Source organism: Nannospalax galili, unplaced genomic scaffold, assembly GCF_000622305.1.
Source record: "Nannospalax galili isolate Female #2095 unplaced genomic scaffold, S.galili_v1.0 scaffold158, whole genome shotgun sequence".
Taxonomy (NCBI): Eukaryota; Metazoa; Chordata; class Mammalia; order Rodentia; family Spalacidae; genus Nannospalax; species Nannospalax galili.
Genome location: NW_008345290.1, coordinates 2,673,303 through 2,700,073, shown reverse-complemented (window position 1 = coordinate 2,700,073; position 26,771 = coordinate 2,673,303). Strand labels below are relative to the sequence as shown.

The 26,771-nt window shown below is 41.7% G+C and overlaps 1 protein-coding gene and 1 pseudogene across 2 annotated transcripts in view; one reads left to right on the top strand and one right to left on the bottom strand.

Annotated features, from left to right (window-relative positions):
* The window catches only part of Klhl7 (kelch like family member 7), a 73,322-nt gene extending 47,500 nt beyond the window's left edge, over window positions 1-25,822 (bottom strand). Inside the window, exon 1 of one of the 2 annotated variants that reach the window (XM_008841461.3) lies at window positions 25,471-25,822. In XM_008841461.3, the coding sequence (XP_008839683.1) occupies window positions 25,471-25,590 (120 nt within the window). In that variant the 5' untranslated portion in view covers window positions 25,591-25,822. Of the gene's footprint in view, window positions 1-24,993; window positions 25,409-25,470 lie in introns of those variants that run through there. The other variant, XM_008841462.3, reaches the window with a different exon arrangement.
* LOC108491245 lies at window positions 6,102-24,948 on the top strand (annotated as a pseudogene).
* Window positions 25,823-26,771: the final 949 nt, after the last annotated feature.

Below are 26,771 nucleotides of genomic sequence, written 5' to 3'. Positions count from 1 at the left end.
AGCTGACAGGTTTCAACAAGAGATGGATATCAAGAATTTAGACTAGTTCATACCCAGTACTATCAACTAATGATAAAGCATACCCACAGATGACGCAAAGAGAGATCCAAGGTTAGAGAACAAGGTTAGAGCTGTAGAGTGAGAAGTATAAAACAGACAAAACCCACTAACATTCTATAATACATGCTGACTGGTTCAGCTTAAAAGGGTAAAAAAATTCCTTGTATTTCCTCTGCTCATTGCCTCCTGTATTTCTTGTGTTTATCACTCTCAGCTTCTGAATCTTTAATCTTTCATAAATAGCACAGATTTTTGCATTACTGCTTCCTCCAAACCCCATATTGCAATTTAACTGCTATTCTGATTGGTATTCAGAGGGTACTTTGGCAGCAGGAGAAAAGGACAGCAGCAGTTCTGCAGGGACGTGAAGCCTCTACCTAACAAGCAGCTGCCCAAGGACACTGCCAAGTTTCTTCAGGATCATGGTTCATATTTTTTTTTTTTGCAGAGGAATAAATTATTAGGAAACATTAAAAATGTAAAAGCTGGGTATGGTGGCTCATGCCTTTAATCCCAGAACTCAGGAGGAAGAGGCAGGTGGATCTCTGTGAGATGGAGGCCATCCTGGTCTACATAGTGAATCCCAGACCAGCTACAGCTACAGAGAGACCTTGCCACAAAAAAGGAAAAAAAAACAAAACAAAACAAAAACTAGCACCTTGCCAAAAAAAAGGAAAAAAAAAAAAAACAAAACAAAAACTAGGACGGCTAAATGATGGTAAACCCAATCAGACGAGACTCTGGATGAGGGCTACCAAAATAAACAAAATCTGTTCTAAAAAAGGGAGATAAAAGCCAGGCATGGTGGCAGTGCACATGAAAATGCGTGTGTCATGCATTCCTCTTGCAGGGAGGAACAACACTGTCAACTATGAGCTCAATGCATAGAGCAAGCTCAGAGAATAAGAGTATGAGGCTCTATTCTCTGGAGCTAGACAGGGACTCCAACGTACATGAGGAGGAGCTTTGCAAATGCTGTGATAAAGATCTTGACCCCTTTGTTAGAGAGCAGTAGTAGTCACTGAATTGCTTTAAGCAGGGAGAAAGCTGAGCTGACATAACAGTAGCATTTAAAAGCACAGTGCCTAGTATATAAAAAGCACTCAAATGATACTTATTTTTTAATTGAACCCCTCCCCAAGTCAATATATATATAATTTTAATGTGTATGAGTGTATTGCCTGCCTATACGTAAGTGCATCCATGTCATGCAATGCCCACAGAAGTCAGAAGAGGGTGTCAGATTCCCTGGAATTGGAGTTATAGATAGTGTTAGTCACCAGGTGGGTGCTGGGAACTGAACCTAGTCCTCTGCAAGAACAATCAGTGCTCTTAACTGTTGAGTCATCTCTCCAGCTCCCTAAACCTGTAAATTTTAAGGCTGCTGTGAGCAAGGTTATCAAAAGATGGGATGAAGCACTCTTGACTATAAGGGAGAAAAGGCTTGACTAGAAACTGAACCAGAATGGGCTTATGGAAGAATGAAAGGACAGCCTGACACTCAAATTCTACCAAATGCAAAACTCATACTTGAAATGGAATTAGTAGCTACTGATTGAGATAGCAGTGTTTCAAAGCTAAAGATAGCAGCAGCAGCAGCAAAAAACAAAGCAAAGCAAAACAAACCTTGGCCTTGAAACTTATGTAACTAATTATACCTTGTTACTGTTATAAGGGAAGAGTCAAATGGAAAATTCAAGGAGTTAAAACTTCTTTACTTGATCTCAACTTTTGAAAAATGTAATCCCTTATAAGTTCCTTAAAGTCTCAAATATTGTAAACCATAAAGTTCAATAAAAATGTATCTATCAATTTAAAAAAAGGAGGGGGGGGCTTTAGAAGTGTCCTCATGACTGGATTAAAGCTGTCATTCCAGGAGTGAATTAGATACTGTGGGAGTGGGTTCTTGAGGTTGAGTTTGGCCAAATTTCCTGTCTTCCCTGCATGCATCTTGCCTTACAGTCCTCCACCACAGGGATAACATGAGGACTTTTGCTGAATGCTAAACTCATGAACTTAAATTTATCAGCATCCAGACCATGAAGCAAATAAAACTTCTACTGTTTGTAAATTACATAGTTTGTGGTACTGTTTTGCCACAGCAAACAGACTAAAACAATGACTTAGTTGAAGCTCCCCTAAGATTATTTTTAGTAGGGCTTAGTTTATTCTTCCATATTTATTACATTTCATCTGATGCATATCACCTTGCTGTATTATATATCATGCTTCCTTGCTGTCATCTTTAGCTGCAAAGTGCCAACTGCCATTTGGATCACTTTTCCTTAGTTTTCCTTCCTGAGGAACTTCCTTACATATCTGTGAAATACTTAACTGAATCTAGAAAGATATTACTCAAATATTATTTTAGAAATGCAAGGAGTTCTAGAACAAGTATTCTACTAATGAAAGATTAAAAGACAAAAGCTTTATGTATAAAAAAACTTCAAATGGTACCAAAAAAACATGTAATAAAATATAAAACTTATTTCCTTACACTAATAAATAAAACGTGCCTGCATATTAAGTCCATTCATCAGAAAACAACAGCAAATATTGTACATAACAGTGAAAGAAGTTATGCATTTGCACTCCAGTTTGAGACAAGGTATACATATCATTGTTACCAGTATTATTAAACGTGTTCTGGAAATTTTAAACAAATCAGTCAGAAAGACAATCAACTTCTACTTGTAGAACTTACATGAAGCCAGTTAACATGGACAGACACAAATATGATAAATATGAAAGGGCAATTCACTAACTTATTTGCAAGAAAGAAACAAATGGAAAAAAAAACTCAAGTCCAAGTAACAACAAAATAATATTAAGAAATAAAGCAAAAAAACCAACCCCTCCCCCAAACCCCCAAAACAACCCCTCCCCCCAAAACAAAACAACAAAACAACAACAACAACAACAAAAGAAATAAAGCTAAAGAGGCTGGAGAGATGGTTTAGTTGTTAAGACCACTGGCTATTCTTGCAGAGGAATTGGGTTCAGTTCTCAGCACCCACATGGCAGTTCACAGCCATCTATAATTCCAATTCCAGGGAATATGACACTGTCTTCTGGCCCCCGAAGACATCCAGTACACTCATGGTGCACATACATAAATGCAGATAAAACACTCATAAAATAAAAACAAATGGCAAAAAATAAAACTAAGTCTAAAAAACAAAAGCTAGAAATATAAGGGATTTTCACTTAGTGGTAACTTAGTAGATGGTAAAGATGCCATTCTGAAAATGTGGCAATGATAGCCTACATGATACTATAAATAGCACTTATGTATCATTAGACATTTGTCAAAACCCACAACACTGGAAAACAGTAAACGAATGCGGGCTGTGAACTTTAGTTATTAACAATAATGTAACAACATTGACTCAACAGTTCTAACAAGTGTACAACACTAGTCCAAGATTTTGGAGGAGGAAATAAATGGAACACTGAGCTCTGTGCTCAATTTCTCTATAAACCCAAAAGACAGTTAATGTAAAAAATGTGTTAAAAGACTGGATAACTGAAGGGAGAAAAAGGTAGTAGAGTACCTTCAGCACTTCAAGAAAACATCAGATTCCTCACTTACAACATCCTCTTTCTTAGGAAGGGGCTTCATTTCAGGCCATTTCTTCACAAGTAAAAAGATTGCTTAAGGAAGGCAAGGCTCCTAGCTCACTCTTCCAGAAGTTTGTCTCCAAACAGAGACACAACCCATTTGAGTAGGCTTGTCATTCCTTTTTATTAGCTACCCTGCCCCAGACTGGGTGGGTAATTTTAGTTTAGGGGAAAGCAGCTCAGTTTATGCTCAAGCCAAAGCTATGTCTTCCAGTCTGTCTTCACCATTAATTTACCCATCTCCTGTATCAACTCCAACTGTTCAGAACCAGAAGGGGAGAACATCTCCAACCTACATGCACAGTCACCCAAAGCACCAGAGGAACCAGAAATCACTTGCAAGCTTTGGGGGGCTTTTTAAGAAAAGCCCTTTGGTTCTAAGAAAAGTTAACCTCAAAATAGGCATTTTAGGCATCTGTTCGTACTTTTTGTTCTTTGTAACATTTGCTAGGTTGTCAGAGGCAGCAATGTACGAGGTTCTAACATTTAACAATGTGTGTTATCAGTAGGAGATAATCAGCTGCCCCAAATTATGTTCTCCATCATATCCCAAGGAGAGAACTAAAGACCTGGACACTTGGATTTCTGTGGCTTGTCAACAAGGTTCTGCAATTGGTGCCTTCCCACATGTGATTTAAAGTTAGCCACAGGAACACCCTGAACAGACTGTAGATTCAACCATAACTACAATCATAACTTCATAACTTCAATCATAACTGAATGAGGTAAATCAATGAAAAAGACAAATGCAACCTGGAGAAATGATCTAGTGCTTCCTTAGTCTGAGGACCAGTGTTCGGATCTCCAGAAGCCATGTAGGTGCTAGGTGGTGATAGCAACTGCCTATAATTCCAGCCTTGAAAGTTGGAGAGAGGGGATCCCCAGAGCAAGCTGGCTAGAAAGACTAACCATAAGCTCTAGGTTTGACTGAGATACACTGTCTCAATGAATTAAGTGGAAGAGTTATTGAAGATGACGTCTGACATCAACCTCAGGCCTCTACATGACTCACACCCACACGTGTGCCCACACATGCAAACATGCATACCCACACATGCATATGAAACCACACATGCATGAAAATGGGAAAAGAAAAAAATAGAAAAGACAAAGGAAAATGGAGTCCTTACTACTTTTTTGGGTTGTTAATGGAGAGGCCTCAATAAAGCCATCATAAACACGAAGACTTAAAAAAAAATCTTTTACGGGCTGGAGAGATGGCTCAGCGGTTAAGAGCACTGACTGCTCTTGCAGAGGACCTGGGTTCGATTCCCAGCATCCACATGACAGCTACGAACCATCTTTAACTCCAGTTCCGGGGGGAATCCGAAGCCCTCTTCTGACCTCCATGGCACTGCATGACACGGGTACATTCACATACATGCAGGCAATACACTCATACACATAAAATAAATAAAATATTTAAAAAAATCTTTTAAAGCCCTCTCTAGGAATCATATTCCGAAAAGCAAAGAAAAATAGGACTGCATTTAAATACATATTCTAAATAACACAAGTAAAAAAGTGAAAGAAAACAGAAAAGAGATTACACTAGAGAAAAAGTTTCCTTCCTTAAAGGAAACATGACAAGGCAGACCAAACAGCTTCGGGAGGTAAAGAAAACACATTTTGATATAATGATAGGACTAAGGGGACGGAGGAGCTATTTCTGTTGTTCCTTGTTCAAGGAAAAGGACAGCATTATGGACCAAAGAGAAAAAAGTAAAAATTCAGCAGTAAACTAGTTCTCTCAGAAACAGAGCCTGTATCTAGGAAAATTTTGTAAGATTGCTCTTACAGCTAAAGAAAATTTTTTTCTTCAGGTTAGAGATCTTCCTTTAAAGACTAAGACAACTATAATAGGTGGCTACATAGCTCAGACAGGTTTTAAAAAAGAAACAATCTTCCCTGCATTAAGTAAATTTCAAGGTGATAACAGGAAGACCGCAGTGGTGCATACTATGGTGGAGCCTATCTAGGGATTTGTAGAAATAAAGACTCTAAAAGGAGTGTCTCAGGTCAAATATTCCAAATAATGAGGGCTGGCAAGAACTCATCAATCCTAAACACAGACCTCTAATTATATCCATTGTGAAAACTCAATTTTAAAAAAGCACTGGAAAAACGACCACATCAACAAGCACAAACATCTGGGCCCAAAATCAAATGAAAAGAAGGAAGGTGTTCTTATCTCAGTTATGTGTTTTATATGTTGAAAGAAAAAACCAACTTAGGCCATCAAGTCAGCTGGGGTTAGGCATAGCCCATTTTGTCACAAACATCAGAACATGTCTGCTTGCTCCTCAATTTGTAAAGCCTGGAAAACTTAAGTATTGAAGAAGGGCAAGGTTTTAAAGGGTTCCCTAGGCAACTGGGCTCCTACCCGCTGTCTGCACCTCCTGGGTCTCTGTGCCAGGGAAATGACTGTGTTTAATCAGACATCTGTCTTGGATATGATTAAAGAGTTCAGAAGGAATAGGCATGCTCTTTGCAACTCTGAAAGAACGACTCTCTGTGGTACAGACTCCATGCTTCTGGCCCTGCAGCTTTGCAGAAAAACAACAAACAGCAAAATGGATAATTTAGAGTCTGACATGGCTTACTGACATGGAAATACTTACAACATGAGAAACTGAACTTGCCCATTGAAAATATGAAAGTGGATGACTACCATGAAGACATTAAGAAGACTTATAATGATTTTTTGAAGCAAGTAATATGCTAGATCTGATTGATGTTTATAAGAAATGTAGGACTTTGATGTCTGATTGTAAAAAAAAATGATATCCTCTGTAAGTATTTAAAAATAATTTTCCTTTAATCAAATTAAAATTCAGCTTAAAAAAAAAAAAAAGGTGCTCTCCAATGGTAATACTGGTCCACATGGAACCAAAGGCCTTAAAGTAATCTGTTACATTACAGGTCATTCTCCAGCTTTGACACATGGAAGTGAAAAAAAGACTCCTCTCAGGAAGGCAGAGGCAGGTACATCTCTGTGAGTTCAAGGTTAGCCTAGTCTACATAGTGAGTTCCAGGTCAGCTGGGGCTACAGGGAAACCCAGTCACAAAAAGACCAAAAACAAAACCAAAAACAATAAAAAAACTTCCTTCATTTGCCAAATTAGTATGTTTAAGAGGCATATAGGAATCAAAACTTGAAGGTGATCCCCAAAGAGATATATAAAAGGTTTATAATGAAAATGTTTCTACTGTTAAAGGCATAAAAAGAACTCTTTCAGAACTTCTGGGACTCTTACAGTCCAAAAAACTGTGAGACTCTTTCTCTTTCAAAAACAAGTGATTTTGAAGTCTTCATTTTTTCTACCCAGTCTTAAATAAGAACTGATTTTGTAACAGTGGAGGCCCAAGTCACCTGTATCACCTCATAAATGTAACTATGATCTAAATCTAGGTTCTAAATTTAATGCTTTTTAAAAAAAATATTCTATTTATTATTTTTATTTTATGTGTGTGTATTGCCTGCATGTGTAAGTGCACCTGTGTCGTGCAATGCCCATGGAGGACAGACGAGGCTGTCAGATCCCCTGGAACTGGAGTTACGGACAGTTGTTAGCTGCCATGTGGGTGCTGGGATTCGAATCCGGGTCTTCTGCAATAATGACCAGTGTTCTTAACTACTGAGCCATCTTTCCAGCCCCTAAATTTAATGATTTTTAAAAATAAATTGTAAGTGTGTGTGCGTGTGTGTGTATATCACGGTCACCTGCATCACCACATAAATTTACCCATGATCTAGCCTTTATATTGAATGTGTTTTAAAAATAAACTGTAAGACGGTCACTGTCAAAGTATGTATGTGTGTGTGTGTGTGTGTGTGTGTGTGTGAGGGGGGGGGGGTATGGTCACCTGTATCACCATATAAATTTACCTAGTCTAGCCTCTGTATTTGCTTTTTATAGACTATAAGACAGCCACTGGCAAATTGTGTGCGTGCATGCATGTGTGCTTGGCAGGTGATTAGGCACCTCTTTTTCTCCATTTGACTGTATTGCAAATAAGTACATTTTCCCTGAAAAAAAAAATTAAGGGAGCTGGAAAGGTAGCTCAGCAATTAAGAGCACTGGTTGCTCTTGCAGAGGACCTGGGTTCAATTCCCAGCACCCACATGGCAGCTAACAGCCATCTGCAACTCCAGTTCCAGGGGACCTGATGCCCTCTTCTGACCTCCACAGGCACTGCATGACATAGGTGCACTTACATACACACAGGTAATACACTCATATGCATAAAAACATTACACCCTAAATATGCAAGATGGACAACAGGGAAAGAAACTCTAGAGGACCTGGTGGCTGATTCCACCACTTTGGCAAATTTTTAACACTGTACCTAAGAAAATGAATATGTCATATGCCAAAGAAGTAGTAATATGCATAGATAAAATCTCTTCTTTAGGTGACAAATAGCTCCCCTGTTAGCCTCTTATGGGATGATTCCTCCAGTAGTTTTGTCTGACACTCTGAAGACCAGATAGCCAAAAGAGATAGCAATTTGTCAAAGCCAAAGCTGAGATTTTCTTCTCTAGTCTTTTATTTGAAAATTCTCTGTTCCCCACCAACAAAAGTTTATGTTCTGTTTTTGGCAGGGAACAATAATGTGGATGACTATGTATTAACCTGTTCTCATCTGCACAACATGGTGTACAGATGGGAAATCTGCTTCTATCTTTTCACGTTTGTAAAGCAGAGATGATGCTGTGCTGTTTGTAATCATCACAGGAATCCCTGACATTAAAAGTGTGGCATCCATCACCCTGAAACTAGAGAGATTCATCCTGTCAGTACCCAAACACTTATGCAAGTTGCCTCCTGGTTAGGAGACTGAAGAGTGTAAGAAAACAGGAAGAACTGACATTTAGGATTCAATTGCCTATAATTTTAATTCAGAGGGAGAACATATATCGTAAATGTATTAGTTACTGTGCTGGATAGCTTCAGCTTGACACACCTGAGAAGAGGGACCCTCAAATGGGTAACTTCTTGTATTGGATTGGCCTGTGAGCATGTCTGTGCGGCATTGTTTTTGGTTGCTGAGTGATGTGGGAGGGCCCAGTGCAATGTAGGTAGGACATTTCTGTGACAGGTGGTATCAGACAGCAGGATAGTTCATGTTCTTTTTAGGGAGGATTGTGGAAGTGCTTGGAACTTTGGGCTGGAGCTTAGTGAAGTTTTCTGTGGGGACCTGAAAGACAATGCTGAGAGAAATAGAGATGGCAGAGGCCCGGCTTGTGAAGTAAAGGGACACAAAGACTCTGTTGCGTTGTTCCTGTGATACATTTGAATTAAAAATTTGTGGAAGGAAACTCTGTGCTTCACTAGGACAATGGACCCTGCTCAGCTACAGCTGAAAAATCGGCTGTGATTAAGAAGAGATCAGCACCATTGGCAGTGTATATGCTCAGGGTCCAATACACAGAAGTTGTGGTCCAGGGGAACCAAGGTTGCATCTCAAGCTGGAAGTTGAACTTGGTAATGTGTAAAAGTCTCCTACATGGTACTTGTTTTGGCAGCATGAAAGTTGCAGAACTGAAGGGGTCATGGAGAGACTGACGTGAGAGGCCAGGAAAAGGCATTGGTGAAGGTACAACCTCAGCTGCAGTGAAGACCTCCACAGGATTAAGGAGGTCATGGAGAGAAACTTGAGGCTTTGCACCCTGAGAGGCCAAGAGAGGCATTGGTGAAGGTATAGCCTCAGCTGAAGTAGAGACCCCAGCATATTGGAGATGGCAGGACCTTGGGACAACCACCAAGGACAGTGAGAGGCATGGAATGGAGCTGGTTTCAGCCTATGAGACAAGCTTTGTGTGTTGTGGACAGCAGAGCTGGAGAAGTGGAGCTGCCCAAGCCTTCTGGAGCCCAGAAGATCATGAGTGAATCTCAGATGATAAACACTAAGCTGCACTGTTGGCTTTGGTTTTGCGTAAGTGTGGCCTGGTTCTTCCCTCTTGAAATAAGACAGTATTTAAACTTGTTTTGGATTTTACAGGAGCCCAAAGCTAAGAGACTTTCTGAAGAGACTTTAAAATTTTAAAGTATTTCCATTTTTACAACTGTGGGACTTTTAAAGTTGTACTGCTTTATATTATGATATTAACATGAGACCTTGAAGACAAGAAATGCAAAGTTTATGGTTTAATAATGTGTATTAAGTAGACATTGGGTTAACTGTGCTGGGTAACTTCAGTTATCAACTTGAGACACCTGGAAAGAGGGACCCTCAACTGGGGAATTTCCTGTATTAGACTGGCTTGTGGGCATGTCTGTGAAGCATTTTCTTGATTGAGATGTGGGAGGGCCCAGCCCACTGTGGGCAGTACCACCCCTGGTCAGGTGGTCCTAACTTATGTAAGAAAGCAGGCCAAAGAAGCCAGCAAACAGCATTCCTCTATGGTCTCTGCTTTAGTTACTGCCTTGGCTTCCCTTGATGATGGACCATGAGCTGTAAGCCAAATAAACACTTTCCTCCCCCAAGTTGCTTTTGGTCAGTGTTTTATCAAAGTAACTGTTCTGGTTATTTTTGCTGCTGTGATAAACACTAAAACCAAAAGCAACTTATAGAAGGAAAAGATTATTTTGGCTTACAGTTCTAGATGATTGAGTCTACCATGATAGGCATGGTAGTGGAGCAGGAAGCTGAAAGCTCACATCGTCAAGCAGAGAAACTGGAAGGGGACCAGGTTATGAACTCTCAAAGCCTGCTCCCAGTGACATACTTCCTCCAGCACAACTGCCCCTCCTAAACCTCTGCAAACAGTGCCACCAACTGGTGACCAAGTGTTTAAATATTTGTATGGGGGGCACCCACATGGCAGTAGCAACTGTCTGTAACTCCAGTTCCAGGGGATCTGATGCCCTCTTCTGACCTCCAAGGGCACTGTACGACATGGGTGCGCTTATACACATGCAGGCAATACACTCATACATGCAAAATAAAAATAAAAATTAAATCTTTAAAAAAAGTTTTGAATCTCAACAACTGGCCTGCTAGTGAATTCTGTTAGTTTATATATTTGGGGATCCACAAGAGAAACGATTTAGCAAGTGACATAAAAATACTTCCACAGAACTGAAAGTTTAGAGCTGGGCATGGTGGCGCATGTCTTTTATCTCTGCACTTGGGAGGCAGAGGCAGGTAGATCTCTGGGAGATTGAAGCCAGCTGGGTCTACACTTTGAGTTCTGGGCTGGCTGGGGCTATAGGGAAAACCTGTGTCAAATAATGAAAAAAAAAAAAAAGGACAGAAGGACAGTTTAGACTGACCTCAACCATTGAGACCACCTTACTTCCTCATTTTACTTCCTCTTCAGGAAAAACAAAACAAAAAAACCCCGTTTCATTTAGCTAGGAGCTGACCTGGCCATCAAGAGAAAAGCTGCTGCTCTATTCTAAGAGTAAGATGTGATTAGGACTCAAGTGACAGTCCTGGCTACGTTGCTAGAAGAGTATTCTATGGATTTTTTAAAAGATTTACTTTTAAAATTATGTGTACGTGTGTGTCTGTGTTGGGGTATAGCATATTAGTACTGGTGCCTGCAGAGGCCAAAGGTACTGGATCTCCCTGGAGCTGGCGTTATAGGTAGTTGTAAGCAACCTGATGTGAGCTCTGGGAACTGAACTCAGGTCCTCTGTAAGAGTTCAGAGTTCTTAATCACTGAGTCATCTCTCCAGCCCCCTTCTATAGATCAGTTGATCCCCCACATATCTTCTTGGATCTGACAAGGAAGGCAAGGCCCTCCTTATTTCTTGGTGTAGGCCACCATTTCTCAGAATTGTGTTGGTAGAGTGACAGTACTTTTACAGAGCCAAAAGCATGGTAGCAAAGATACAATAAACTGAAAAGTGACTCCTGCATTTACAGAGAAATGCTAAGTGCACAAGGAAAGGAACAGAATATCCTAAGTTGGCATTCAGGGAGGAAGTGGCATTTAAGGAAAGGACAGAAGCATGAGCAAGTAGGAGGGTAAAGAGTGTTTCAGGCACTATAACACATTTGGTTCTTGAACATAGGAGGCTGGAGTACAATGGCTAAAACAAGAGTTATATGAGACATGATTGAAAAGACAGGTTGAGATCAGACAAGACAGGGCTTTTAAGGCCATTTAAAGGTAAATATTCATTATAGCAATATCTAAAGAACCTTCAGAAGCATTGCTAGCCACCATACCATCTACAAATACTACTTAAACCTTCAGCTTCCTCTTCCATTTTAGCAGGTGTTCCCAGTGCCTCTTTTTGAGAAAACAAGTCTCTAGATAGACACACCTCCATCCTTCTGAGTCCAAGCACATCTATCAATCCTTTGCTCTTTCTCATATACTAGGAAAAAAGAGTTGCCTCATCTCTGAGATATATCATGATTACTTTGGATTTCCTATCAGGAATTATTAATTATCCATTCTGTCCTTCATATCGGCAATCTCTTCCTATTTTGTTGCTGTGTTTTGTTTACTTTTATTTGGTTTTTATTTATCACAACAGGGTGTCTATTACTCTGTAGGTATGCAGCCCAGGCTAGTGTCCAATTTATGGGCAATCCTTCCATGCGCTAAGATTATAGGCACAAACCACTATACCCAGTTTGCAATTTGTTTTTAAATAGATTGATTTCCCTCCCGTTCAATAAAGCCAAGCAACCTTCATTTGACTCCTTCACTCCACTCCCTTCAGGGCCAAAATTGAGACCAGCTGTCTCCATTTTCTCATCTCTTACTTACTCCAGCTTACAGTAATCTGATTCCCATCTGTCTCTCCATCAAAATAACTCTTACGACAGCCCACAAACATGTGTTGCTATATCCTATCAACTTTATTCTGACCTCTCACTGGCTTCAAAATTTGCAGTCCTCCTTCTGAAACAATTTCTTCCCTGATTTTTCATTCTTTTATCCCTGCTCTTCTGGCCATTCCTTAACCTGCAACCTAGACTCTTAGCTCGACACAGCTTCAATGAAGAAGTTATCTTCTGTAGAAAGAAAATTCACATTCATTTCTAACCCTTAACCACCCAGACCTGCCAACTCATTGTAAAGTCCTACTGACAGCCCAAGCTGAACACATCTAAAAATACCAATTAGAAACCTTGCTCCAAAACTTTAACCCTCATCCAGCTACTTATGCACTTTAGAATGCTATTGGTCGTAAGTGACACTTTGTATTGAATCCCTCAGAATCCAATCAACTACCAGCATCTCAACAGCAACAAAATAGCTAACAATTGAGAGATCAAGTTCTGTTTTAAGTTACCTTAATTTAGTTATCATAACCACTTATTTGACTGGAATTGAAACCACATATGGAAGTCATTTACCCTGGTGCTGTTACCACTTCAGTCCAAAGAACCATCAGGTCTCAATGGACACAGGTACTTCCTATTTGGTCTGCCAGCAACCACTCTCTTAATTCACTTATTACAGAGCAGACAGACATCCCTGCCCTTCCCCTCCCCCCAAAACAACCACCAGGTTTTAGAAAGGGGGCAAACTTCCTTTAACTCACAAAGCAGCACCCAGGAAGCCTCTAGCTACTTCACCAGTTTGATCCTGCACCATACTCATTCCTCATGTTCTGTGTTCTAGTCAAATTGGCTTTTTATCCAATGCCCTGAGCTGGCTGGCCTATAGTAAGCTAGGCCTCCAGTATATGCACATTGTTCCCAGTACCTGAGAGGCTCTTCCTCTTTTGTGCCTAGGAAACTCTGTTAGTTCTCCACTGCCACTTCTTAAGGAAACTTTCTTATGGTTAAATTGCCCATTGATTCATCCTCATTATACTACATTCCACTCCTTAATACCTACCACTACTGCAATTTTACATTTGCCTGTGTAGCTGCTTGACTAATGAATGTCTCGTGCTCCTGCTGGACTATATAGATTGCATAAGGATAAACCTGACAGGTTTTGCTTATTTGTTGTAATCCTAAAATCTACAAAATGCATAGTAGGCACTCAGTAAATATCCATTTGAATGAGTAAGTTAGGAAGTCAGATTGAAATAGGGCAATAAAAAAATGGTTCAGTTAAAAAAAAGGCAGAGAACTTACTCAACTTTAGGGGTTTAACAATAAGAAAAGAGGTTACAGTATTAAGAGGTGAATGTTAAGACTAAGAATGAGTAGCTGGGGCTGGAGAGATGGCTCAGTGGTTAAGAGCACTGGCTGCTCTTGCACACGACCTGTTCTTGCTCCCAGCACCCACATGGCAGCCAACAACCATCTGTAACTCCAGTTTCAGGGGATTCAATGTCCTCTTCTGAGGGCATACATGGGGCGGGGGGGTGACTTACATAAATGCAGGCAAAACACCCATTCACATAAAAATAAGTTTAAAGAAATTTTTAAAAAGAATGAGTAGCTATTTTTTTTTTTTGCTGTCTTGATTAAAAACTAGAGACATGGAGTTAGAGAGATGGCTCAGTGGTTAAAAGTTAAAAGATACTTAACAAGAAAGTAACTTTTCAGAAAAGGCTACCATCAGAGAAGTCAAAGCCCCCGCATTACAGTTTTGATATAAAGTATGCCTCAAAAATAAAGCCTTGGCCCCTGAATAGTGCCAATATTTTAGGAGGTGTTGGAAACTTTAGAAATATGGCCTCCGAGCTGGGTGTGGTGGTGCATGCCTTTAATTTCAGCACTTGGGAGTTCAAGGCCAGCCTGGTCTATGTAGTGAGTTGCAGAGTTCCAGGCCAGTTGGGGCTACAGAGAGACCCTGTCTCAAAAAAGACGCCCCCCCAAAAGAAAGAAAGAAAGAAAGAAAGAAAGAGAGAGAGAGAGAGAGAAAGAAAGAAAGAAAGAAAGAAAGAAAGAAATATGGCCTCTGTAGAAGTAGTAGGCCACAGGTCTTTAAGTATCATGGCCCTTGTCTGTGTCCTGTCTACAAAAAGGTGATGTGCCTTCTGTGCCACATGTTCCCACTGTCATGTTCTACCCAGTGCAGGAGGCCAACCATCCACTGACTGAGCCCTCTCAAGCCCTGAGCCCAAGTAAGTCTTCACTCCTTTAATTTGCTTTGTTCAGGTAGGTATTTTGTCACAGCTATGGGGGGGGGGCGGGGGGAGAGAACACGGAAAATTGGTACCAGAGACCAGGGATATGGGATCACTGCTGTCACTAAACCTAACCACATGTTTCAGACGCCTTCAGAACTGGTGTACGAAAGAATCTGGAAGAGACTGGAGATGTGGGCTAGAGAGAGCAGAATGCTAACAGAAACACAGAGGTTTAGGATGGGAACAAGGATTCTGTTCATGCTAGAAGTGTCCATGTCTTGAGATCTTAGAGGAAACTGAATTTAATGTGGCCGAGGTTTTAAGGCAGCCCAGCATTCAGGCTGTGGAATGGCTACTGCTGACTACTTTTAGCTAGTTTTATAATGAAAATAAAGTGGAAAGACTTGCAATTTAGTCAACAAAGCCTGTGTAAAGTTGAGGCTAAGGAGGCATAGTTTCTGAAAGTTAGAGATATTAAAAAGAAACTACGTACTTTGTATTGAAACAACAGAAAAGATGCCTTAAGGTAACCTCAGGAATTGGCCCAGACATTGCTCAGGGTATAAATTATAAATTCATCTAAAGACTTTCTCTTGAGACAAGTGCACCTCCCAGGACACCCTGCCACAATAGGGCTGCCTAGGAGGTTGGTTTCCCCAAGATTCATTTCATTGTGCTCAAGCACCCAGGTACTCAGAGGTTACTGGAGCTATCTATAATCAATGGGGGCCAGGCTACCACTTGAGCTGATGGTAGAACCTGGTGCTGTTGTAATGCTGGTTTTTTGAGGCATGTGGCTCGTGGAAATTAGGAAGGCAAACACTAAGTTGCAACAGAGACCCCAGACATTAGATTCCATGAAGTTGGAACATATGCTGAGGAAGATCACAGGAAGCAAGCAGAGCCACAGCTCAAAAGACAGGCCACAGGGGCCAGGGTGCCTCTATTTGATGCAGCCCAAGTCACAATATGTCCTGGATACTGGACAAGTTAACATTTGTTCTGTTAAAGTTTCAGTCTTGCTTTGGCCCAATCTTTCCTTTTTAGTCCCCAACTCTTCCCTTTTGGAATGACAGTGCTTATTCAGTGTCTTCATATCTTAAGAGTATTTAACTTTGTTTTGTTGTTGTTTTATTTTTTGTTGCATCTTTCAAAAAATGTTTTAAAATTTTTATTTGATATGTATGAGAATTTTGCTTGCACGTATATAAGTGCACCACATGTGTGCAATACCTGCAGAGGCTAGAAGAGGGTACTGTATTCCCTGAAATTGGAGTTATGGATGGTTAGCTACCATGTGGGTTCTGGGAACCGAACCTGGGTCCTCTCAAGAACATAGCACATAGCTGCTCTTAACTGCTGAGCCATCTTTCCAACGCCATACTTTCTAATTTTTATGAGGACTTGCTGTTAAAGAGCTTGTCTTGAACCCAAGAGACTTTGAACTTGGACTTTGAACAATGTTGGAACTACTACAACAATGAGAACTAGCCATGAACTTTTAGAGGCCAGGGTCCCAAAACTATAATTTGAATACCCCAATCTCCCCAACCCCAGCTCATCTAGAAGGCTAGTGGCATTATTCTGGGAGGTGCTGAAAACTTTAAGAAGTGGGATCTAGCTGGAGGAAATGAGCCACTGAGGGCAAGTTCTTGAGGGTATCTTGTCCCTAGCCTCTCTCCCGCTTTATTACTCCCCGGCTCCATATCCATGTGTCTCTCTCCCTCTTCCTGTGTACAACAAAGTCAATAACTTCCTCTACCACATTCTTCTGCCACCATGACATTCTGACCAAGTGTATGGGGTCAAGAAACCATGGACCAAACCTTCTGAAACAAGTAGCCAAACTAAATTTTTCTTTGTACCTAGAAGCCTAGAATAAAGAAAGCAAATAATCATCAATGCTGAAATATTGACAGACAGACATGAAAAAGGATAGGAGAGGGGTCAGGAAAGATCATGACACTGTAAAGAGAGTGAAGACAGAGACGACAGCTCCTAGGCCACACACATAAAAAGGGAAAATGGAGGGTTAAAAAGAGGAAGGTCTAGGTGATATGAATTGCCAAGGGGATTAAATGAGACTACACATGGAGAAAACACTTTGTAAAGTAGCTGGTACAGAAGGTTTAATGCTGATGCTGTAGCTTATTCACAAGAGATCCTAAAGGCAGTTAGGATGCACCTAGTTGTAGTTGGTAAGTCTCCATAGCCTCTCCTGCTCCCCATGCTGCTTTTACCAGGATTGAGTTCCAGCCTGAACCAGTACTGAAGGGCTCTGTTCCTAAATCCCCACAGATCCTCCCCCAATCCCCTGCGCATCTTTTCAACCTAGACTTAGTCCCAACAGTGAGCCTCACCTGTGGGCACTACTGGTAAATACCCCTGGCCCTGACCCTTCCCACCTCATCCCACCTGCTCCATCCAGTGCCTTGCCCAAGCAATTACTCATATGGCCCCTGGTGTTTAGACACCTTGGTCCCTCCCCACCATCTATTCCAGACCTCACCCAAGCACTCACATAGCCACCTTGACCTCAGTGACTTCTCAGTAACCAAGTGTCTTTTGATACCAAGTAGCTTCTAGCACTTCCTACCTGATATGAAACCAGTCAAGAGGGGATAACAGAAAAATGGAAATGAATTCCCACAGGTAAACTAGAAACTCAGATTAAACACAACCAACAACTTGAACTCCAGCTGCCCAGGTCCCATCATAAAAACACAAGCAACATGAAAAACTAAGACAATATGTCCTTTCAATGATCATCAGTCCTAGAGCAATGTTCCCCAACAACAGTACAGATGAATCTCTACACAAAGAATTAAAAAAAAAAAAAGCATGTAGCATGTTCAAAGGGTTTAAGGAGTTTAAGGAGGAAACTAACAGATACCTGAATGAACTTAAAGAGGACAGGAATAAACTGAAGTCCAAGACAATACAAACTGACTGAAATAATGAAATCATGGGCATAGAAAATGAGGAATAATTCCAAATCAAAGGTGTAGAACAGAACTTCAATAGAATCATGGAAGAAACTTCCCCCAAACTTAAAGGAGATGCCTACTCAGATAAAAGAGGCACAAAGAACACCAAATAGGATAAGAAAAGCAATTTGCCATATTATGCTATACTTAAAACATTAAACATAAAGAGCAAAGAAAGGGTGTTGCAAGTTCCAAGACAGAAGTCACATATAAAAGCAAGCCCATTTGAATGACAGCTGACTTCTCCATGGAAACTTTAAAAGCCAGAAGAACATGGAGCAATTACTTCAAGTTCTAAAAGTCCACAGACACCAACTCAAACTACTTTACCCAGCAAAATTATCTGCCATAGTTGAAGGAGAAAAATGTTCCATGATAAAAACAGGCTAAAGGAATTCATGTCCACTAAACAAGTCCTACAGAAAATACTGGCAGAATAAGCATAACCAAGAGGCTACAGGAAGAAAATGAATGACACCATGATAGCTGGGGTATAGAGCAGGACTAAGAGCTCAAACAGCACAAACAACAAAAGGACAGCAACCAACACTGACTCTGCATTAAACATCAAAGGCTTCAATTTCCCAATCAAGACAGGATGGCTGAATGGATCAGGAAACAGGATTTTTTAAAAAAATTGTTTTTATTGAATTTTTGTGTATTTCATACAGAACATCTCAATCAATCTTAATCTTTAAAGCTGTCCCCATTGGCATCCTCCCATAGCCCCCACTGAATTCATACATCCTGTCATTTGTGTGAAGGCCTATTGGGTCAAGTTAGTGTCCCCAGACTTTCCTCACTGTAAGTTCATCTACTGAGGTCTAGTCAGCTTATGCAGAGTCCCTCACTTTAGGAAGATCAGTTCTTCCTCAACTAGCAGTAATCAGTTGCCAATATTTCTTCAGCTGTCCATTTCAAGATCTATGCTGGGTTTTTGTCTGCTTGAGTTTGCACAGGACTTGTGTATGCTGACATCACTGCTGTAGGTTTATATGAGCAGTGTCCCAGGAGCCTGTAGGACTCTATTTCCATACGGTTGTGTACCTCCTCCCTGGCTCTTACAATCTTCTGCCCCCTCTTCCACAATGCTCCCTGAGCCCTGGGTGGGTGAAGCTTAATACAGGAGTCCTGTCCAAGAACCAGCATTCTGCAGACTCTCATTCTCTACACTTTGGCCATTTGTGACCTTTTGTGTTCCTGGTCCTCGGTTACATGAGGGAGCTTCATTAATGAAAATTAAGAGATTCATTAGTGACCTCTTTACCCCTGTTCTATGTTTCGTGAGCCTTTAGGTATAAAAGGTTGAGTTGTAGATGTGTCACTTAGGCCTGGGCAATTCAATGTCTATGTGTGAACAGTTGTGGTACTTGGTAATAGTCTCTGGTGCAAAAGAAGCTTCTTCGATGAGAAGAGACTAGAATATTTGTCTGTAAATACAAGGATACATATTTTTCACATAGTAAGAAATTACATTAGGCTAGGGATGTGGCAGTCTTCAGGGTTTTCTCTAAGATCTATGACCTTTCCAGCCATGTGTATTTGGTTATGTTTACAGTACCACACTTGAGTTTTCTTCCACACATGTCTGTAAGAAACATACCTCATCTTTTAGGATAGACACCACCTTAGAATGAAAGAATGGAAGAAAGTATTTCAGAAAGTACAAAGGGACCATAGAGGGTTGGGGGAGGTGGAGCTTGCGGGAGGATAGAACACAGGTAATATGAAGGGGGAAAGGGGAATGGGAGTAGGGAGAGAATTATGTGGGGAAAGGGATAAGAGGGTAAAACGGGGGATGGGAGAAGGGATAAAAAGCACTAAGAATATCTGAAAAAGCTTTCTGAAAATCTACTTAATAAATTTCTATATATAATGGCTTAAATGTCTACCCCACAGATAATGCTCCTCCCAGAAACCATAAGCTTATTGAACAAAAAGCCCCGTCTCAGGTGTGGGATACTTCAAGTTATTTTTCCAAGAAGCTCCCAAAACAATACAGGGTACTGCCATTACATTTGGTTGCCCACAAGAACTCAAGGGTAAGACTCTATTGCTAAAGACATCACACACTTTGGTCATAGGACTTAGAGAAATCAAGCTGGTACTAAACTGGAAACCTATTCCCTAATGGCCAGATTCCATAGTGCCTCAAGGTACTAGCACGGCTGCTGGGAGAAGAAAGTTATCAACAGTCTTACCTAGCTGTAAACCCTGTGAACTACATTAACAACTTACCCGGCACCATATGGCAATGTGTAGATGAAAATGTGATCGGCCAGTTTTCTGTTCCTGCTGCAGCCATGCTTTCCGTAACAGTTGCCATAGTTCCCCTGACATGATGGACTCTATTATCCTTCTAGAACCATAAGCCAAATAAACCCTTTATCCCTAAGTTGCTTTTTGGCAAGGTATATCACAGCAACAGAAAAGTTAACTAATACTAATATGGGGGGGCTAACCAACAGCTGTCTGATTGGATTTAAGGCCAGCTTCAACAGGAGGGAACTCATGCCTGGTACTAAAACCTTAGCCAAGAACTTGTGGCTAGAGGTCATAGACCTAGGGAGAACCTAATATTATCATTTTGCTCAACTGATATAGTATCTAACTGCCTTCTAAATACCTATATAAAGTTGACCCCCCGCCCCCATATCAGAGAAGCTTCTTTTGGCAGTGGATGGAGGTTAACAAAGAGAACCACAATGATCAAAGTGCAGTGACTGGAGTGCTAATCTCCAAATGGGACATCTATATCATACCCCCACCCCATATCACAGACACACAGATGCGAAGAACAGTTGTGAAACAGTGCCTTCTGGACATGACAGGCAGGTGTACTCATGAAAACTCAATATCCTACACAGAACTATGCAAGATCAATGTAGTCAATATTTCAGCATGGATTCGAGGGGGGGGGTTCCCATAGGAGGAGGGGTTCCACAAGGCCCTACTCTTAGCTGAGAAACTACAGGCAGTTGATAGATGCCAGGGGTGAGAAAGCCAGTTTACTTCAGGGGTGGGACTCCTAGTAAGTTGCCCATGCTTCAACTGACAGCCCTACACCCACTCCATATGGGCCTAATTGGACTCAGTAGATTAAAGTGGGAGTGGGACTTACAGAGGGACTCAGAAAGAGTTGGAGGGGGAGAGAGATTTGACTAAAATAAAATGCAGTCATATAAAAAATTAAATTTAAAACTTTAAAAAGATAATGACACAGTAATCTACACTCTTGGGCAGTAAAGTGTGTAGAAGCACAGTCATTTTAGCCAGCAGGCCTATCCTCAAATGAGCTTTGTGGTTCTCTCATAGATCTCTCAGTAAAAGCTTTAACATAAGGTTTTAAGTAATTATACTTCATTTAATGTGGAGAAACTATAAACTATAGTAACATCTAAAGAGCTTTCAAGACATGCCCCTCAAAATGTAAAGAAACACTTGGGATTTTTATTAACATAAAAGGGCACAGCAATGACATACCAATAACAGTGATTATGATCCTGCCTTGTAGGGTTTCTTACTGTATCAGTTAATAAAACTAATTCAAACAAGAAGTTAGGAAAACAAATCAAAAGGCAACCTATCTGCCTATTTAATTATAAGATGCCACTATCCACTCATTAGAAAAGCTGAAGTTATAAATACCAACAATACCAAGTAGGCAGAAGTGTAATGTGGTGCAATGACTTTGGAAAACACTTGAGTGTTATCTGCTGAAATTCAATGTGGTATGTTCTATGAGTGACTCAAAAACACTCTCCTCAGTTTATCCCAACAGAAATGCAAACCACAAGACATGCACAAATGTTTAGAATGTTTAAGGCAGTATTTTTAAAAATTTAACTTTTTATTTATTTAACATGTATGAGTGTTATGCCTGCATGTATGTAAGCACGCCTGTGTTGTGCAATGCCCAGAGGCCAGAAGACGGCACCGAATCCCCTGGAACTCGAGTTACAGATGGTTGTTAGTTGCTATGTGGGCACTGGAATTCGAACCTGGGTCTTTTGCAAGAGTGGTCAGTGTTCTTAATGGCTGAGACATCTCTCCAGTCCTAAAGCAGTATTATTTTTATTTATTTATTTTATTTTTTTTGAGACAGAGTCTCCCTGTAGCCCCAGCTGTCCTGGAACTCACTATGTAGACCAGGCTGGCCTTGAACTCACAGAGATCCGAGATCCGCCTGCCTCTGCCTCCCAAGTGCTGGGATTAAAGGCATGTGCCACCACACCTGGCTGCAGTATTATTTTTAATAGCACCAAAGCTGAAATAACTCAAATGTCCATAATCATAGGTTGGACAAGTTGTTAGGTATTTTAAAAAATCCACAAGGACAAGCGAGGTAAGTTACAAACTAAAACACACAGAAATCTAACGTTAGTTTGAAGAAACAGAAGCATGAGCTGGGCATACAGCTCAGTGATAGAGGGCTTGTCTAGCAAGTATAAGGCACTGGGTTTGATTCCCAGCAACACAGAAAAGAAAAAGACATAAAACACAAGGGTATGTATTGCATGACTCCATGTATGTTTATTTATAAAAATGAACTCATGGTATTAGAATGGTGACTACCACAGGGGAAAGTGATAACTGAGGGGTGGCATGTAGGTACTCTTCTGTACAGGTCATGATGTTCTATTCCTATTATTGGTAATGAATTCACTCTGTAATTGCTGAACTTCAGGTTTATGTATCCTATACTTCATCAGAAAGTTTACTTAAAAAACAAAAAACTAGAAATGACCAGAAGAATGCAGGAAGAGATGCCATAAGAACTCCCTTTGCGTCTATATTCAGAACCTGCCACTATGCTACTTCGGTGGTCCTCACTAAAACTAATACTGACATTCATGTACACTGGCAATTAAATTTGGGGTAAAGGTGGAACATTGAGAGGTATTTAAGGGCTCCATTATCATGAAAAGATTAATGTGGTTCCTAAAAAATGACTTAAGAGACTCGTGGGATGGTTCAGCAGTTAAGAGCATGTACTACTCTTGCACAGGACTGGAGCTGGGTTCCCAGCACCCAGGTCTGGGGTGTAACTGTAGCTCCAGAGGGATCTGACGCCTCTGGACTCTTCGGGCACCTGCACTCACGTGCATATACCCACATACATACACATAATTACAAATAAATCTTTGCTTAAAAGTGACTGTTGCCAGGCATTGCAGCACACACCTTTAGTCCCAGCACTTGGGAGGCAGAGGCAGTTGGATCTCTAAGTTTGAGGTCAGCCTGGTCTATGTATCTTGTTCCAGGCCAGCTGGGGTTACAGGGAGAGCTTGTCTCAAAAAGACAAAAAGGAAAAAAAAGTAATTGTCATATGAGAGTGGCTTATAAAGTACGGCTATCACTGCCCTTCAGTCCTGGGTGTTCTCACTCTCATATGCATGCTTGTCTTCTGTACAAAGCTCTTTTTTTTTTTTTTTTGGTTTTCATAGTGTAGTATGAAATCTTCATCAGAAGCTGAACCGATGTTGGTATTTCTTAAACCTCCAGAATTGTGAACTAAATAAACCTCTTTTAAAAAAAAATTGGTAATCCTTGGATATTCTGTCATAGCAACACAAAATGGGAGTCATGAAGCCACAAATAAATGAAATGACGTCAACTGTGTTACCCAAGGCCACAAAACAAATTAATAGTAGAGTAAGGGCTGGAATTGAGGTGTGCTAATTTTAGAGTATTTTCAAATTCTTGACTGTTTCTGGGTGTATGCAGAGGGCCCTTGTCATCCAATCATTATCTTCATCGGCAATGAAATGTTATAAATGGAAACAAAAATATAACTCAAATTTTGAGATTCAAAATATTTACCAAAGAATAAGGACACTTATAAAATTGGTCTTCACTCAAACATTCCTCCTCCCCTGGCTTCTGCTCCTGCCAGGCCCTAACAACTGGCCTTGTCAATCATTCTTGGTAAAATCTTTCCTGTTAAGATATTAACTAGAATACTATATAAAACAATGTAATCAACTACAAAGTCAAACTATATATCTTGCAAAAGATGTAGGAATTCATTAGGTTGATAAAGTGCTACTGGAGGAGTCTGAAACACATCCAAGTCAATGGTGAAAGAGCCTCGTCTCCTGGAAGAGCTCCCTGGGTACTCATCAAGTATCCACATTCCTCTTAGTATTCAGTGGCATAGCCTTGATTTTTCTGTAACTGTAATTTAAAGACTGTATTTCTAATTTTAACAATAAACAGATGTCACAACAGTCTAAAGCTAAGTCTAAGAAATAAATGTGGGTCAATTTTTAAAACCAAAGAACTAAAAATAGTCTCAGACAATCCCCTCCTCCTCAACAACATTTGATACTGCAACTTAGTTGCGCCCTATGGGAAGTTAGCATCTGATACTGCAGCTTAGTTGCACCCTATCTAAGAATGAGGTAATGCATTACAAGACTGCAATCCACCGCAGACAATGGTCTTGGGGGTGGGAGGAGACCAGAGAGTTTAAAGGCGTTTGAACACTAGTACCAGATTAAAAACACCAGCAATCCGAAGTTTTCAGTAGGGTAAATACAAAAAGGTTACTAATGTGAGGAGAGATACATAAAATTAGTTACATAAAACAATGAATTCAGTCATTCACCGTTATGGCACAAAGGCTAGGAAGATCTGGGCGTTCCAGAATTTAGCATGTACTGCATCAACGCACTGTGCCAGGAGCTAGTGAACAAAGACAAGATGCTACGGCCAGCATTCGCTTTTTATAGAAAGCAGTTCTTGATTTAGTCATTAAAAAAAAAAATCTTATAACTTCCTCTACTCTGGTCCATACTCACAGCAAAACCACGGTGTTTGTGAAAGCCTTTAATCCCAGTCAGCATTCGCTTTTTATAGAAAGCAGTTCTTGATTTAGTCATTAAAAAAAAAGTCTTATAACTTCCTCTACTCTGGTCCATACTCACAGCAAAACCACGGTGGTGAAAGCCTTTAATCCCAGCACTCGGGAGGCAAAAGCAGGCGGATCTCTGAGATTGAGGCCAGCCTGGTCTACATAAGCGAGTTCAGCCTCCCAACCCCCAAGGCTACACAGTGAGGTCCTGTCTCAAAAATTAAATACCCTCCCCAACCAGATACACAAATTAGGATTTTCTGTTATTCAAGCTCACACCGTGCTTTGTCCTCTAGTCAAACAGGACCAGCGTCAACCACACAGCAAGGCCCCCACAACCTCTTGCCCGTGCATTCTCTGCTACGCAAACGAGCTCACAGAACCAAAAAGCAACTACGCGACTTTGCTTAGCAGCACATGAGATATCATCGCTTAAATAAAATCTTCTCCGGCATCCACAACCCACCTTTCGCTGCCGCGCTGCGGTTTCGTGAGCACACCACATTTTCAAAGAACAAAGAGGTCTTCTCCGTCCTCAGAAAACGCCGTTTACCAGCGCCTGTTTCTGCTCGCAACGAGCAGGAAAGCGAGGCTCCGTCAACCAGATGCACCTGGGCGACCCGGGAGCAGGGTGCGGGGTCCGCACTGCAGAGCAGCCGAGCTCCGGCCGGAGCGATTTGTCCCCGCGGGGCGTCGGGCTGGGTTGCACCGAGGGCCGCTGCACACCAGCTCGCGCCGCACGCAAGCCCGCCCTCCAATGGAAAGCTGCTCGCCTGACAAAGACAACTGCGGCAGCGCTTACACAACCAACCCCGCCGCCGCCCGCCCGAGGAGCCCCGCCGAGTGGGCCTCGGAAGCCCCGCGGCACACGCGCCTGGCGCGAGCAGGCGGGCGGCAGCTAGCCAGGCCCTCCCCGCCCGCCTCCGCGCAGCGCGGGCGGTACCTGCTTCCGCATGTTATTCATGACGCCCATGAAACCCGCCAGCAGCTTGGCCTCTTCCCGAGCGGCGAGTTTCTTCTCCGTCTTCTTCTTGCTGTTCTTCTCCACGCCGGAGGAGGCCATCCTCCCTCGCCCTCCCCGAGCTCGCGGCAGGGCTCCGTCCACCTCACGCGGCGCCCGGCTGGGGAGCAGGGTGCGAAGCGCACGCTTCGGGGCGGCCGCGGGAGGACCGAGCCCTTCAGAGCCTCGGAGCCCGCAGTGCCTGCAGAGGCGCGCTGACCACCGAGCCCACAGGCCACGTCCCTAGGCGAACGCGAGCGGGCCGCCGAGCTTGCGCATTAGGCCCAAGGTGGGTGGGACGCCGAGCGGGGAGTCGGGGCGGGGCGTGCGTCACAGCCGCGCGCCGCCAGGGCCACCGACAGCGTTGCGCAGGGGCAGCTAGTGTTGACTGGGAGCAGGTCCAAGGTCACGTGTGCTTTTCACCTGCCAAAGACAGGGTTCCCGGGGTTAGATGACGTATTTATCTGTTTTTCAAGATTGTACGGAAGAACACCCTAAAATGTCTCCCCTTAATATGAGCACCTTGAGAACGTGGTCGGTGCCCTCTTCACCACAGTATCAGAGCCTGGCATCTTGTAGGCACTCAGTAAACGTTAAATGGTTAAAGAAAATGGCATACTGCAAGGCCAAAGCTGCTTGTTCAGAGCAAAAGATTTACTTGTTTGGGATTCAGAAACAACACAGTCACCCCTTGATGTCTCCTTGGTGTGCCATGCCTGACTGTTTAACAGGCTGGCTTACTCTTTGAAACTGAGATCAGATGTCAGTTCCAGAAAACTCTTTCGCTAGGCTTCTCCAGAAGTTCCACCAACCCATAGAACTCACTCCTAGAACTCATGGAAATGCTTTTCATAACTAGAGTTCTTTATTTTGTTGTTTAGGAATATGCAATATTCTTTGAAAGTGTTACTTTTCATTCTGAAAACTCTACAAGCCTCTCAAGTTCCTACCTACGTGCATATAGGATTAGACGGAAACAAGTTTTATGTAAAATAATCTACACTGTCATGTAAAGTAATGACTGCTTTAAAGAAAATAGATTATCCTGAGCCACACAAGAGCAGTTACAGCTTGGAAGCATGGATACAACTTACCCTGGGTGATGTGTTCCACTATGAAAGAGCTTACATGAACTTTTATAGTCCCAGACCAAAGGAAAGTCATAAATCAAGACACCAAATACATTGGTGGGGGCATCAGATAGGTGGGCTTCAGCAAAGTGGGGAAATCTTTTCCATGGGTTT